We start from the raw sequence: 15,346 nt of genomic DNA, 5'->3' as shown, positions 1-15,346 counted from the left end.
TGACTTTGACATCTGCCCTGTTACTTATATATTCCTAAAATAAGGTCCTTTAATCTCTCACAATGGCCTGGGACTAATTAAGCAGTGATTTGTGAGACCACCATGTGACTATTCAGGGAGCTTCATATCATAAATACTTTCCATTCAGTGTTAGAATTTCAGCAGAATTAGTTATCTTAGGGGAGCGTCTTACCTTAAAGAGATGTCCAATTTCACTCAAGGTTATTTAATGTAGAATCAACACTATGTGGAGGTCTAAAGGTCTAAAATGGAAGCCGATTCCATGAGAACAGGCGAGCCGCAGGCCATGTGGGGGAAATTCCTGGTTCATCTGAACATGGTTGGTAAACAAACATGTTTTACTCTAGGCAGTTCACAAGACACAATCTGGAATCCATCCCAACATTGCCTTTGGTTCCAGCTGGAATAAAATAAATGTCTTAGGTAAATTCATGTGTGACCTGCCTACCAAGAATTCCCTGTGTGGGCTGAGATCGGATTAGCAGAATCTCATCCTCCTAAAGGGGAATGAGCACCTAAAAGGAAATGAGTACACCAATTTGGGGGGAGACTATGAAAAGATCAGATGACTGTATGTTTCTAATGGGGGTACAGAGCAGATGACACAAGCTCCTTTTATGTCCAAATGAGGTGTTTGGTTTTTTGCTTATGTTTGTTGCCTTTCTGTTTTTTCAGGAGCAATTGGAAACCCCAAAAGGGATTTCAGAGTTTTGGAAATGGGACTCCAAATACGTCCTGCAGATAATGAAGGGAAGAAGAGAACCATGGGGAAGCTCCACATCTGTCCAATTGATTGGCAGAAAACAAAACTTTCAGTCACTGACGGGACTTCAGTGGATGGGTCCAAGAGATGCCCGCTCCCAAGTGATTTTGATTCCACACAACCCTAAATGATCTCATAGCTTATTGGAAATGTTTAATAAGAAAATGAAAATGAAAATATTTAATATTAGATCATAAAAACACAGAACTTAAAATTCTGAAGCATTTATTTTCTAATTTAAAACACCAATAGAACTTTTCTCAACAATAAAGAATCTGAGTCATAGTGTAGACTGCAGACAAGAGCATGTAAACATCCAATCCTAGGCAAATTGTACTAGCAAGTGATGCCCTAACTATGAAAGGAAACCAGTTTGTTCACTTTATCCTACCCGGATAATACCTTTGTCAATTCAAAATAAGAAACGAGTAACAAGAACCAAAGAAAAAACACATTTCACTTAGCTCTAAGTGAACTGATACTTGTGCCACGTTAGTAAATAATAGCAGCCAAGTGGCTGAGTCAATACAGAGAAGTGGAAGGGGCCTCTTGACGTTAGAAAAGTGACGGGGAGCAGAGCCGCCACGACCGGGAGGAAGGACAATCACAACTCAGACTAAGGCCTCAACTTTGCGTGACGGCAAATCACTCACCTCTGACCCAAAGAGGAAAAGCACCCCCTTTTCCCTAACCATGAGCCTGGGGATACTGGGTCAGTTCTGACCCTCCACTGGGGCTCTCAGAGGATGCCTGAGAACTATCCATGCAGACATGCAAACCCAGGTTCCCAGGAAGGATGAGAAGCCATCTCCCCCCTCCCCCATCTGCTCTTGCCCCACTCTTTGAACACCAGCCCACTGACCAATGGACAGGCCAGAAACTAGAATGGATCATCATTTCCTGTGCAGGGACATCCAAAACGGCAAGATTTTTACTTTGGGCTTTGCCTGGACCAATGCTACCCAAAGAGGGGAGGAGGAATGTCTTTCCGGTCATCAGGGAGCCTTCCTGGAGGGTAGGCAGTGCTGGTGGCTAACGGGCCCTTCTCACTTCTCTATCCTTTAGGACATCTGGTTAAGGAAAAACTAATTTCAGGGCTTTGCAAACAATTGAGAGAGATGGTCCTGTACCCCAAAACTCATGCTCCAGGCTTGCTTCCCTCCATCACAATGCTCACTGAAGGTGACCAGGAGAATAAATAGGACAATGGTGGAGGAGCATGGAACGAGATGGAGTTGCCAGTGGGCTAGGCCCTGCTGCATCCCTACCCAGACTCCAAAGAAGGAGGGATGGAGAAGCCTTTCAGTGTTCCCCTCAGTGACTTTGACTGTCCTGTTCTGGAAGGGGCCCAGCTTGGGATGGACTGTGTTGCTTCTTCCCAATCCCAGGTCATGGGTTTACCCCATCGGTGCTTCTGATGGTATGAGAAAGATGCCTGACCACACAGCATGAAATGAGGGCTTGACTAAATAACTACTGTTTTCTCCATTGAAAATAAAGTGTGACTGTCTATGGTTTGTAGTCATCCTAGATGACTCCATTTGTCATTTCTGTAGTGTTACTTATATTTTACTTAAGAGATTTTCATCTCAGATTTGATTTTAAAATAAGGTTGCCCATGGCTGACTCTTCCCTTGGATTGATAGAGTTCTAGCAGGAGGAGCCCTCCCTGAAAGGCAGACAACTCACTCTTGGACCTTCCCGATTTCCTAGCTTTGAGTGAAGGTCTCCTGGCATCACAACCACGACTCACTGAGAAAACCCTGGAAAACCCCTGTCCTGGGGTGGGGAACGACATGCCTGAAGGAATCCCTATGAACTGAGCTGGCATCAAGGCCCTCTCCCTCCCAGTCATGGACTGTAGAGGATGCACCCAGATCCTTTCCCCGGGTCAGGCTCAGGGTCCCTGTGGGGTGCACAGCCTGCTCATTCAGGCTGCCTTAGAGCCAGCCCTTTCTGAAATGACCAATTGTGTATACCGTAGGGATGGCCTAATGGGAAGTCATCCTCCCCCCAGGCCCTCCCCACCAGTCTATTTTACTGGATCGATGGATCATTCCCGCCACTGCTGCTAACCGAGGGGAGTGGGTCTGATGCAGCTTTCACCGTGGGGATGGAGAAGACTTTTTACCACTTGGGGATGTTAATGGGTGCTAATGGAGCTTGTCTGCCTGTCAGTGCTGGGCCACCTCTTCGGTCTAAGTTGTAGAAACAATAGTAAAATAACGACAACCACCACTAAAAATGCAGGGGATCATTGGAAAAGGGGGCCTTTACACAATTCACCAAGGGCCAGAGTCCTAGAACCAGACCCCAAGGACGGAGAGCTGGGAGCCTCTATTCCACCTGCTAATTAGGGGACTCTATGGAACCATTCATATCATCAACGTTTTCAGGGGATTCAACGATTCGTATAATTCCTCAGCGACATGAACTTCCCAACAATTTCCAAAGAGCAGATCACAACCTAAGGGTGTTAACGTGGGGCAACCTTTGTAAGGGGATTCTCTGGAGGGGGTGAGGTGGGGACTCATGGCAGCCCACCTCATCAGGTGCTAGAGGAATTCACTCCCCTCCCAGATGTCTTTTCAAGAGATGGTCAGCTGGGGCTATGCCCACAGTCATGGGGCCTGAAGGTGGTACTGCCCGTCATGCTCCAGGGGAAGATAGGAGCTAGACTTTGATGACACGTTTCCTACAAATACCAACACAGATTCCATTCTGAACAGTCATGGGAGAGACCTCCGCACATCAATAGGATGCCCCCAGTCTACTCGACTTTCAGCCCTTTGGATTTGAATTCTGTATGAAGAATCTGGGACAGACACCTCCCAAACTCCTCGAGGATCATCTGTTCTGCCAAGCATTCAGAGTAGTGTTCCTTCTCGGCCTCCTCTCCTTGGGCTAGCAGGCAGGCGCACGTTGCTTCCACCACTTCCCAGGAGATGCATGAATAAGGTTGCCTGTTGGAAGCAAATCAGTTGCAAGGGTGACATTTCAAGTGCGGGTGCTTCAAAAATTCCATTTATATTCAGCACAAAGTGTTGAGCCAAGGTCAGCTCTGGGTCTCCTGAATCACCAGGGAAGATAAATCTGGGCTTCCCAGGCCTGACCCTGGCAGGTTCTGAGCATCTTTGGCATCACAATTATTAAGCAAAACTAGAATCAGAGACATCAAAATTCCCTGGGGTCAACCATATGATCTATTGTTTAATTGGGGTCCACTGCAAAGATGGGTCCTTACAACTAGCTTAGTCACCTTTGAATTGAGGTCTCTAGATTATGTCTATTATGACTTGTAGGGAGGGCCTAATGACACAACACTGTGGAGGGTTGGTGCCCCCCATAGATCCAAAGCTGAGTCTTAGATACTCTGTGTGTAACCCAGTGCCTCAGTTTCCTAATCTGTAAAATGGGGATAATGATAGTAGCTACTTCCTGGCATTGTGGTGAGGTGCACATGACACATGTTATCATCATCATCATCATCGCTATTATTGCCATTATTATAATTGTTAGGATTAGCATCATTATTAGTGCTGTTGTTCCTATCATTCTCATCACTCTAGCTAGTATCCTTGCACCATTATCATTATCTCGAGGCCCAGCCGTGGGGTTTCCCCTGAGCAAAGGAGCGGCTATAAAACAGCTCCTGTCACCTGGGAAAGAATCCGCAGACATGTTTCACGAGCAATTCAAGTGGTAGAATCTGGTGACGCAGCCAAACCTCAGGATTACTTGGACAAACAAAACCGGGACAGACACAAATCTACCAACATGGCTGGGGGTGGAGGGAATTGCTCACAAGCAAAGCAGAGGGGGAACCCCACTCAGCAGCAGTTCAAATCCGGCCTCGGACACTTATTAGCTGTGTGACTCTGGGCAAGTCACTTCACCCCACTGTCTCTAAACAGACTCCCCGAGTCCTGCTGTTGGCCCCCATCAGGAACATGGGTGCTGACAGCTGAGAAACACATCTCGCCAGGTCCAGATTTCTTCTTCCTTCCCTCCAAGTTTTGTTTCTCTTTTCTCCTGAGCCACAATTGAAAGTCACTTACCTGTCCTTCCTGAACTTGGGCAACACTGCAAACTTGGATGGTGAGAAAAGATGGCTGCCTTCAGCCCCTCCAATCTCCACATAGTTGGGCATGCTCAGGAGGGTTTTTCTTTCTGGGCTTTCTTCATAATTTTTGCAACCAATACATTTGCAAATAGAAGAGCACATAATTTTGGCCTGAAAACATAAATGCTTTGATTAAAAGAAATTCAACTGAGCAAACACTTAGTAAGGGCTTATGATGGAGAAAGAGCTCCAGCCCCCAAAGGGCAACATTGAAAACTGAGCGCTTCATTTTGAATCTTAATTGGAGGGGGAGGATTCAAGAAGAGAAGCGATCAATGAAGACTAATCTCCAATCCCATAGAGAATCTGCCAGAAGATGAGGAGTGGACCAGAAAGAGGGAGAAGGGAGATGGAGTTGCAGAACACAATGATATTCTCCTTTTTGTGAAATGATGCTTCTTTGCTTTCTCCAGGACCCTGAATTAATGGGAGAAAGGAAGAGGGAGGGAGGGAGAGAGAGAGAGAGAGAGAGAGAGAGAGAGAGAGAGAGAGAGAGAGAGAGAGAGAGAGAGAGAGAGAAACAGAGACAGAGACAAAGAGACATATAGAGACAAAGAGACAGAAAGAGAGGAGAGGGAGAGACAGAGATGAAGAGACAGCGAGATAGATACAGACACAGAGAGAGAGCATGCATGTGTAACTGAGTGTGTGCTCAGCAGCAAATGATCCAGGTCCTGAGCAAAGTGGAAGAAGGGGTTGTGTCTGGACTCCTTCTAGAAATCCCAACAGGTACAGTGGTTATTGCAAGGGGGCACATGGGAGAGCCAAAAGGGTTCCTATCTGAGCCCTCCCCAGAGAGACAGCCCCTACTTTGTTCTCTGCCTGTGAACCAAGGAGATGTGGCTGATGTCACAGTTCATGAAACTCCAATAATTGGGCCACAATCCCAAAGCCAAAGTCCACCTAACAAAGAAATATTCCAAAGGAAATTTATCTTTATCAAATAAAAGTAAAGATTAATTAGGCATGGACAACGGTGATGATTGACCATTGATAATCAAAGTCAACTGGATGTAAAATGGAATGCTTTCATGCCCATTTATCATGATTCAGAACAGTGAAAAATAAATGCTTGATGAAGAAGCCTTGGAGACCCCAAGAAGAAGAGCCAGCACTGTCGGGCTAGTTTCTGGGGGAGTGGTTCACAGTCATCTTTCAGACTTCTCTTTTGCCACCTTGAAGACTTTCTCAAAGGCATGTGATGAGTCCTTAGTCTTTCTTAGTTCAGGTCTCTAATAGACAATCTTTCAGCATCTGGGTTCAGATTTGTTAGGAAGGTTGGATGAATCTGGGGAATCCTATTATATACAATATTCACAAAAGACCCCAAAGACAGACAAGTCTCCCTTTTTAGGTCAAGGTTCCTCGTTTCTCGTTCCTCTTTTTCTTTATTTCCAGCTCCAACATGGCAGGAGACAGAAGACAGGGAGGAGGGAGAGAAGAAGATAGAGAAGAATGGTGGCCCCCTACTCTACTATCCATACAGTATGCCCATAGTTTGGTCCTCACCTATGCATTAAGAAACCACCTGACACCTTCTCAAAAGTGGAGGAGGGAGGCTTGGTAGTGACCTGTGCCAGTCCCCTTGTAATCTTCCAAGTGGATAGCAGTTTGTTAAAGAGCTTCCTGCAACCAAAGCACCATGCCATGGGGCATTGAAAGAGGTCCCGAGAGGACAGGCCCATGGCCCAGAGGTTTGAATGAGAGCAAGCCAGAAAAATCTAAAATAGCAATATTATTGTTAACATAGGATGTTCAGATTGATCAATCATTTCACTACAGAGGTCTTTTCATTGTGGAATAGCCCTAGAGAAAGTCTGGGGAATCCACAGGTGGCACTCTCTGGGTCTAAAGGAACCAGGATGTCCAGGACTGGTTGGGACCTTGGAACCGATCGAGAAAGTGACTCATCCATATATATCCCTGGAGACTCAGACAGACCTAGAAGGCTCTAATGGCATCCTTTGGAAGGCAACCTGTGGGTTGTCTAGTGAGTGGGACATGGGCTGGTAGCCAGGTAGAGGGGTGGTCAGAGGTGGGTGATTTGGGATCTTACTCATTATGGGACCCTGAGCCAATCATTTGCCGTCTCCTAACCTCCCTTTCCTATAATAATAGCAGCTCCTTCACCTGCTTGTAGCTCCTAGAGCACTATGTAAATGTTAGCTATTGTGAAGACTGTAAGCCTTTGAGGGCAGTGCTATCTTCTCTTTGCTTCTGTGCACTCAGCCCTTGGCATAGTGTTTTAGGAGATCCCTTCCTTAGTAGGGGCTGTAATAGTAAATGTTTGTTGACTAGATTCCAAAACCAAATATAATCTGGCAGCCTTTTATAAACTGTAGTCAGAGATTAGCCACAGTTTTCTTTTTTTAAAATAGGGCAAATAGTTTTATATGAGTTAGAAAAAGGGAGGACTTTCTGGAAAAGCCAGGAGGTGCTAATGACTCACCTCATAGCACTCACAGTAATTCTTAAGACAGCCCGACCGCTTGCAATTGCATCCTTTGTTGTGGCGAGGCTTAACATCCCCCAATTTCCCTTTCCCAATCTTGGGTTGGAAGGCTTCAGGATTTCTATCAAGACAGGCCTGAAAGAGGAGGAGGCGGCAGATGAGAAATTCCCTCAAAGTTGTGATGGGAATTAGTAAATGATATGTTTTGGCAATTTAGTTACATCTCGATGTACCTACATTCTTACCCATGTTTCCACAAACTCTAGGGGCTTAGACAAAACATTATCTGATTTTTTTTTTTTTTTAGGTTTTTGCAAGGCAATGGGGTTAAGTGGCTTACCCAAGGCCACACAGCTAGGCAATTATTAAGTGTCTGAAGTCGGATTTGAATTCAGGTCCTCCTGACTCCAGGGCTGGTGCGTTATCTACTGCACCACCTAGCCACCCCCATTATTTGATCTTTTAAATGCAATTTCAAAAATTTGTCTTTCTTTTTATAGCTACATTCATAAAAAAAAGTAATTTTTATACTTTTCTACTTAGAGTGTTTTTTCCCTTTAAGAAAAACGTACTCCTGGTTGAAGCTCAAGGTGGCACTCTGTTATCTGACTCTCTCTGTGGCTATTCATCCACAGTAGAATTTGGATGGAATGTTCAGTCACATTAAGGTCTCATTTCTCCCCAATGCAAATGGACTGTTCAATGAGTTGAACTGATTGCAATTCACAAACCATGTCATCACATCATCTTCTTTTTTGCATAATGAGAACTTTCTTTTCAGAAGCTAGGTGGAAATTTCATAGGCTCCTAGCTGTCAATCTTCCATTGATTAGGGGGTGTGGGCAAATCACTTCCCTCTCTGGGCCTCAGCTTCTTCAATGAACTTCATCACTGCCCCCTCCACAGCAAAGGACTATGGCAAGTGAAGCTGCCCCTGGGTTTCTAAGACTGAGACCCTTCTTCCTTTCCTAATGGGAGTGGGAAGCCAAAGATCTAGTTAGAAGGGGGCCGAGAAGCCCAGGCTCCTAATTTTACACCACATGCTGTGGGGAATAATGATATAGTTAATAGTATCTCTGTTCAGTCATGTCTTTTCTTGGCAAAAGAGACTGGAGAGATTTGCCATCTTTTCCAGATCATTTTACAGATGAGGAAACTGAAGCTTCAAGTTAAGTGACTCACCCAGGGTCACACAGCTCTTCAATGTCTAATTCAGGATTTGAACCCAGGTCTTCCTTGACTCCCAAATCTAGCTCTCTAACCATGATGGCACACTGATCAACCTTAACTCTCCCTCCTTTCTCCTTTGGTCTGTTTTCAAGTCTGCAAAGAGGCAATCTGGGAGAGGAGGGGGCACACAAACCCCATGGAAGAAGTGCCCTCTTGCACCTTTGCCCATTAGTGCCAGGGGGCACAGTTCCAATTGTGGGACAACTCCATCTGCCTCACCCCTCCACCTGGGGCAGATTCTCATCCACCTATAGCCATGCCACTCCCAGCCTTGGAGCCCTTATGGGCTAGTGGTTGAGACTGGCGATGGGTGGGCACTTTACCTTAATGGCTTTAAACCGCTCGATTTCATGGCGCAAATTGTTGTAGCAATTATTGCAATTGCAGTTGTTGCAAAAGTCCCCATTGGCGAAGCAGTCACAGTACCTGTCAAGGAAATGGAGGTTATGGGTGGGCCGGCCAGAGAGGCCAAGGCCCCAGGAGATGGGAGCTGGTGCTGGTCCACAAACATCCAGGATGCACGGGAGGGCGGCAAGTACTGGAGCCCCTACAGCTATGGGTGCAGTCCTACCACTGGGGTGGGGGCCACTGGCCCACGGCTAGGGCCACCAGGCAGGGCCTTTGGGATGGCTGGCCTTGGGAGGCAACAGTCAGCAATAAAATTAGCCTGGCCTTTGGGAGTTAACTGGGCCTGGAGAGCCATGGGAGGGTCCCAGCTCATGCCAAAGTTCCCTCCTTGATCGATGGAACGAAACACAGAAATCCCTCCTGGACATTTCAAGTTGAGGTGACACTTGCTTCATTTCCAATAGAACCATCTCACTGGGCTTCTCTAGTCATTGGTCAATGTCCTTCCCAATGTCTCCTGGGGGCAGTGGACAGGGTATCTAACCTTGGAGCCCCTTTCCCATCATGCTTCATGAAGAGAAGGTCAATGATGTCACTACATCAGGACACAGAGCACAGGGATTTTAGAGCAAAGAGCCATGAAAGGAACCTGAGCATGATACCATTTGTGTCACACTTACTTTAGCTTCTACCTGTCAGATTTACTAGCAGAATTCCAACCAAGGACTAGCTACTCTGCCCCTGTGACTCTGCGGGTCAGAAGGGGGAGGGAGGCCACCTTTGTTTCAGACCAACCACTTTTTCGGATATCTAGCTCAGACAGAGGAGAGCATCAAGAGCTGGCTCCTCTACATGCTCCCCCAAGGGCGTTCTAACTGCTGCTGAGACTAAAGGCCTGGAGACCCTTCACCCCTGGTCCTTTAGCCACAAGTTCAGAATAGGAAGTAGTTTGGGAGGGTCTTGCTGGTGAATTGACTGGAAAGTCAAACAGGTTTGAATTCAAATAACTGGATTCTTTGTCTGGCCCACATCTCCCCCATCATTCCCCCAGGGTACCCCACAGCACCATCACTCACACTTAATGATAGCGTTTAATAACAAGGTTGTGCAGGAGGTGACAATATGTGCTAGAACATTCAACACACAGAATCTTGCATGGCTCTGGAGGATTCCATTATCATTTCCTGCCCGTTCCAGTCAGTCGGGCAACATTCCTATGTATTAGGAGCCAAGATAAGCCCTGCCCAGTCAGATAGGGAAAAAGATATTCAAACAAATACAAACATACACACAATCTACAGCCACGGTCCTAGTATTTCAACCATTGCTGCCAATAACAGGAGGCCACCCCATGCTGGGTTCAAACCAAATGGAGCCAGGCTTCTCCAGAGACTTAGCTATTTGCCAAAGATGACATATAGAGGACATTGATTTGGGTCTTGGAAAGTCTGTCTATGCTTATGACAAATATGTTCTCCATACTTTCTCTCCACACTCTGAAACGTAATGCTGTAGAAACCAATTGGCAGATTCTCGGCAAAGGTAACCGCTAGCCACTGGGGCTGGGATTTCATCAGGGAGGGGACATCAGCTGTGAAACTCTACCAGTACAGTTGGGTAAGGGCTTTGGTTGCTGCCTGGGGCCTGAGGAATCACCTCCTAGCCAGCATGTATCAGGGATGGAACAGGAGTCCAAGTGAGGGCCCAGGCTCCTCACAAGGCCAGATTTACAATTGCTTAATGATATAGCAACATTTGCTTCCTTTCTAATGGACCCACCAATTCACTGTGCTAAAAACGATCAATCAGAAAACACAGCTGCAACGAATGGCACACACACATCAGTCACCTCCACCACCTTTCTCTGGAAAAAGCGAGGTGCAGGGTTCCTCATGGCCCCTTGAGAGAAGGGTCCCTTAAATGGGGCTTCCCTCTGTACCAGACCTATCCTTGGTTTCTGACATGGCCTTGTCCCCCATAGCTACTCCCACTTGGTTCTTGGGCTGATTTGATTCTGACTCAGGGTCCATTTGGCTCTCCTTGAATCTGTAGCTGGTTCTCTTCAACCCAATATCAACAAATGATCTTAGAGCAGCTTCCCATCCCATTTGATTCTTGTAGACTGTCCAAAAGCTGCTCAAGAGAACTAGTTCTCCACTAAGCAGACCTGCTCTGTCCTTCCAAACTCTCATCCTCCTGTGCTTGTTCCACCAGTGGAGTTGGCTTCCTTCTGGATTCTCTTCCCTTGAAGCCTTCTTGAGAGATGCACTATCACAGAATCTCAATTTCAGAACCAGAAGAAACCTCATTGCCTAACTAGTTCCTGTTAGAAAAGACTCCCTTCTTAAAATGTACCCCAAAGAAGTCATACTTACTTGAAGACCTCCAAGGAGGGAAAACTTACTGCCTCTGGAGGCAGCTGAAATTTTCCACTTCTGGACAGTAAGTTCTTGATGTCCAAACTAAATCATTTTAACATCCTCTCATTATTTCTAGGCATTGCACTCTGGGACTTAACAGAACAAAGTAAATCCCTCTTCTACAGGATGACCCTTTAGATTATCAAGGGTTGTCTTATCTTCTCTAGACTAAGCCCTCCTAATTCCTTGAACCCATATTCACATGGCACAAATTTTGGACCCTTCTTCACTATCTTGGCTACCTTTCTCTGGATGTTATTCCATGAATCAATGACCTTTCTCAAATGAAGGACACAGTCAAAATGATCACGTTCACTTTTTGGCTTCCCTATTGCACCACTGAGTCACAGTCCAAATCTTAATCCCATCTCCCCCATTTTTCCTCTTATGAAATTGTAAACTCAAAAGAGGTTGAACATTTATTCCTATTAAATTTTATCTTACTGCTGGCTTGATGTTCTAGCTGGTCAAGTGTTTCTTGATCACAACCCTATCATTCAGTGTTAGATCTCCCTCCTAACTCTTACGTCATCTGCAAATCTGTAAGGTCACTCACCTATGTCTTCCTGCAAGTGTTAATAAACATATGAAATAGCAAATGGTCAAGCCCTCTTGGGACACTTCATTGGAGAATACCTAAGCTGATTTTGAAGCAGTAATGGCAATTCTTTTGGCCCCAACTTTTTGTTGTCTTGCCCTTGGTCTGACACCCAGTACTGCCAGCACCAGACAGATGGGATTTGACACACTTGAGCATTCATTGGGTACCTACCCTTCATCCCATCTTCTCTCTGTGGCTTTTTCAAATAAGGTGTTAGGTGAGTTCCCTGTATGCCCACACCAATATGGCGGACCACTGTAAGAAAGGAGAAGACTGCTCTTGTTATGAATGGGACGTTGATAAGCAAGAACAGAGAAAAGGCAGAACTGCTCCATTTTCATTTTAATCCCATTTTTTTTGCCAAGAAGAATGATCTTTGAGTTGAGAAAAGGACATAAGAAAAGTGAGAGAAATGAGGAGAAAGTAAGAGAGCTCAAAACCTAGTCTGGGCTTAGCCCTATACTGCTGAACATTTTTCTTTTTAGATTTTTTTTAAGGCAATGGGGTTAAGTGACTTGCCCAAGGCCACACAGCTAGGTAATTATTAAGTGTCTGAGGCCAAATTTGAACTCAGGTCCTCCTGACTCCAAGGCTGGTGCTTTATCCACTGTGCCACCTAGCTGCCCCTGAACATTTTTATCAGTGACTTTAATAAAGACTCAGATGGCATGCTTATCAAATCAGCACATTACTTGCTCCAAATGGGATAGGGCTAACACAATGGATCTCAGTCAGAATCCCCCCAAATATTATTGGCTAGAAAACTGAGTTGATTAAATTTAATAGGGATTAAAAGGACATCATAGGAGTATAGATTCAGAGCAGGACATTTTTTCCAGTCCCTTCATTTTCCAAATGGAGAAAATGAGGCCCATAGTGGCTCACTGATTTGCCCAAGATCATATAGGTAGAAAATGACAGAGCTGAATTTAAACTGAAGGGTAAATGACCTAATTTTTTTGAACACAGGTTTAAAAATCAGCTTCATAAATATAAGATGGGGAAGATTTAAAAAACCTAGAGCTCTTGATGGGTTCAATATGAATCAAGGGTATACTATGACTGTGAAAAAACAAATGTGATCACAAACTGAATTCTGAATATTTCTAGGAACTAGGAATTTCTTACTGCACTATGTCATATTCTAGGTTGCCGGGGCCATTTCTGGTGCAATAGTCTAGACAAGATCTTTAGGACCCAGAGGGCATTCAAAGAAGGGTGGCCAGCATGGTGGATCACAGTTAGTGATCAATTTAAGGAATCTTGAAGCTGTGAGAGAGAAGACTTGGTAAGGTTGGGGCTGGGCAAGTTTCATAGCTCTGCTCAAGTATTCAAAGGGTTGTCAAGGAGATGAGGTATTTGTTCTCTAGAAGGCACAAGCAGGAGCCATTAAGTGACTGGCTAATCCTAAACTTGATGGTTGACCTCTACAGGCCTTAGTTTCTTCATTTGTAAAATGAGCAGAGTGGATAGTATAAAAAGGCAAATTTAAGACTGATAAAGGAAACCTTCCTAAGAATAAGGTGTTACCCAAAAAAGGAATGGGCTGCTTCTAGAATCTAGATAGAGGAAGCATGTTACTCCTGAGAATTGGGTGATGTGAGATGGATGACCATTTGCCAGGCTCGTGGGGCATTTGGATGACTTCTGAGGTGCCTTCTAGTTCGAAAATTCTCTGACCTTGGGATTCACCATTGGTTGCAGAAATTATAATTCATATTTATGCAACCTTTAAGTTCTCTAAAGCCAGCCCTGGCATATTATCCCATGTTACAGAAAAGGAAATAGAATTCAGAAAAGTCTGCCCTCTCTCCACAAAATCAAACAATTCAATCAGACAATGCCAACGAGTCACGGTTTACTCTGCAGTTTGGTGTCAATCCTCTAAGCTCATTTGTACCATCACAATTTTCTATTAGTAACTTACAAGAATCCTTCTAGTTCCAAAATCCAGGAATGTTCCTTGGTCCTGGCATCCTCTCCTTAAGGAGCTGGTCAAGGTACCAGATTAGCAGGGGCCCACCTGCCCCCTGCTGGCCACTCACAGCACTATCCCAAGTGTCAACATAAGCCTTGAGGAACTTGACTGGAAACTGACCCAGTAGCTATGGGCTGTTGGACTTAAAGGACCCTTCACTGGGGATCCTTAAGGAGCCTGACCCTGTCCCCAGGAAACTGGCCCTTCAGCTTCATGAGTGCCTCCTCAAAAGTGGGAATACCAAATAACCAAAAGAACGTGAAAGGCAGAGAGGTAAAACTGCAATACTATTTGGGCCTGCCTTCCCCAGAAACTCTAGAAAATCTTCCAGCAACACAGAGAGAATAGAGGGACTAAACAAGAGGAGAGTTTCTGTTTATCCACACCAGGATGTTAGGTAAGCACCAAGGCTAGATCCAAAGGGATTCAATCCTGGGAGAGACCTAATCAATGGAAATCTCCATGATGCAGAATAGATACGAAGGGTTAGGACACCAAAGATGTTGGATGTTGATACTGGAGAACCAGCACACTAATGAGAGCCCTGAGAGTCACCAAGGGAAATCATCCTAAGATAACACCAAAGGGCATGGCAACTGTGGGAAGGGGTCCCAAAGAATGCTCTGTCACACCAGAATCCTGCCTGTCTTCAGCAGCTTAGTAGCCCTGGTGATGGTCTCGTGGATTAGGAAGCTTGCCTGGAATCAGAGTCAAGATGACAAAAAGCCCTAAATTTATCTGGATCTTCTTACTCACCACAAAACAGCATGCAACCCCTCAACAATCTATCACCACCCCAACCCCAAAGAGAAAAAACAAGCTAGTAACCACTGTGAACCAGCAAATGATGATTCTACTTGGGATCCAGAAAACAAAGATCAAGACTAGAGGAGACCTCAGAGCCATTGTGTGACTGTCTGATCCTAAATTTGACATCTGACTTCTATAGGCCTCAGTTTCTTCATCTGTAAAAATGGAAAAAATAAGGCTTATATTCCCTGCATGTCCCATATGATTGTTATGGGGTTCACATGAGAATGGATGCAAACAAATGTGAACTATTAATAGCAGGAAGAATGCTGGGTTCAAGTCAGGGTTCTAATATTTACAGACTGGATGACCTAGGGATACTGTTGTGAAGAAAAGGCTTTGTGAACCCTTACATTCCTTGTAAACCAGATACTCTTTGACTGAGATCATCCACTCTGATGGGGTTACTATCATGGAGTGGTCTCAAAGATGTCAGTTAATTCCTTTGGACTTGAGAGTTCTGGGAAATGGGAGTGAGAATGGGGGGACAGCCTCCAAGATCCCTTCCAGAATCTCAATCTATGGCCCTATCATCCTGGACAGTGCTGAACCTGTGAGCTTGAATGAGGTGGACTGGACTGGATTTTCAGCACAGTCAAA

The 15,346-nt window shown here is 45.1% G+C and overlaps 1 protein-coding gene across 6 annotated transcripts in view; it reads right to left on the bottom strand.

The window, feature by feature from the left end:
* Positions 1–992: 992 nt before the first annotated feature.
* The window catches only part of TESMIN (testis expressed metallothionein like protein), a 50,898-nt gene continuing 36,544 nt past the window's right edge, over positions 993–15,346 (bottom strand). For 3 of the 6 annotated variants that reach the window (XM_074230887.1, XM_074230889.1, XM_074230888.1), the window contains 5 exons: positions 12,130–12,213; positions 8,913–9,015; positions 7,357–7,494; positions 4,843–5,018; positions 993–3,747 (listed from right to left, as the gene is read on the bottom strand). In XM_074230887.1, coding sequence (XP_074086988.1) covers positions 3,555–3,747; positions 4,843–5,018; positions 7,357–7,494; positions 8,913–9,015; positions 12,130–12,213 — 694 coding nt within the window. In that variant the 3' untranslated portion in view covers positions 993–3,554. The remainder of the gene's footprint in view (positions 3,748–4,842; positions 5,019–7,356; positions 7,495–8,912; positions 9,016–12,129; positions 12,214–15,346) is intronic. The other 3 variants (XM_074230891.1, XM_074230893.1, XM_074230892.1) reach the window with 2 other exon arrangements.

Source organism: Macrotis lagotis, chromosome 3, assembly GCF_037893015.1.
Source record: "Macrotis lagotis isolate mMagLag1 chromosome 3, bilby.v1.9.chrom.fasta, whole genome shotgun sequence".
In the NCBI taxonomy this organism is placed as follows: Eukaryota; Metazoa; Chordata; class Mammalia; order Peramelemorphia; family Peramelidae; genus Macrotis; species Macrotis lagotis.
The sequence above is the reverse complement of the archived record's forward strand: the minus strand, read 5'-3'. Positions and strand labels throughout refer to the sequence as shown.